At 61.0% G+C, this 326-nt stretch overlaps 1 protein-coding gene across 1 annotated transcript in view; it reads left to right on the top strand.

Annotated features, from left to right (window-relative positions):
- Nucleotides 1-326, top strand: part of EMH_0037550 (uncharacterized protein) — a gene marked incomplete at both ends in the record, with an annotated part of 2,197 nt that overhangs the window by 326 nt on the left and 1,545 nt on the right. Inside the window, one exon of the mRNA XM_013495189.1 lies at nt 9-326. Within this exon, the coding sequence (XP_013350643.1) occupies nt 9-326 (318 nt within the window). The remainder of the gene's footprint in view (nt 1-8) is intronic.

Raw genomic sequence — 326 nt, 5'->3', positions numbered from 1 at the left:
AGCAACAGCTGCAGCAGCAACCGCCGCAGCAACAGCAACTGCAGCAGCAACAGCTGCAGCAGCAACAGCTACAGCAGCAACAGCTACAGCAGCAACAGCTACAGCAGCAACAGCTGCAGCAGCAACAGCTGCAACGACAACAGGTACAGCAGCGACAGCTGCAGCCGCAGCAGCTGCGGCAACCGCAGCAGCAACAGCAACAGCTGCCGCAGCAGCAGCTGCAGCAGCAGCAGCTGCAGCAGCAACAGCAACAGCTGTCGCAGCAACAGCTGCAGCAGCAGCAGCTGCAGCAGCAACAGCAGCAGCTGCCGCAGCAACAGCTGCAT

This window comes from Eimeria mitis, genomic scaffold, assembly GCF_000499745.2.
Source record: "Eimeria mitis Houghton genomic scaffold, Emh_scaff1465, whole genome shotgun sequence".
Lineage (NCBI taxonomy): Eukaryota > Apicomplexa > Conoidasida > Eucoccidiorida > Eimeriidae > Eimeria > Eimeria mitis.
Note: the sequence above shows the minus strand (reverse complement) of the source record. Positions and strands in the feature narration are given on the sequence as shown.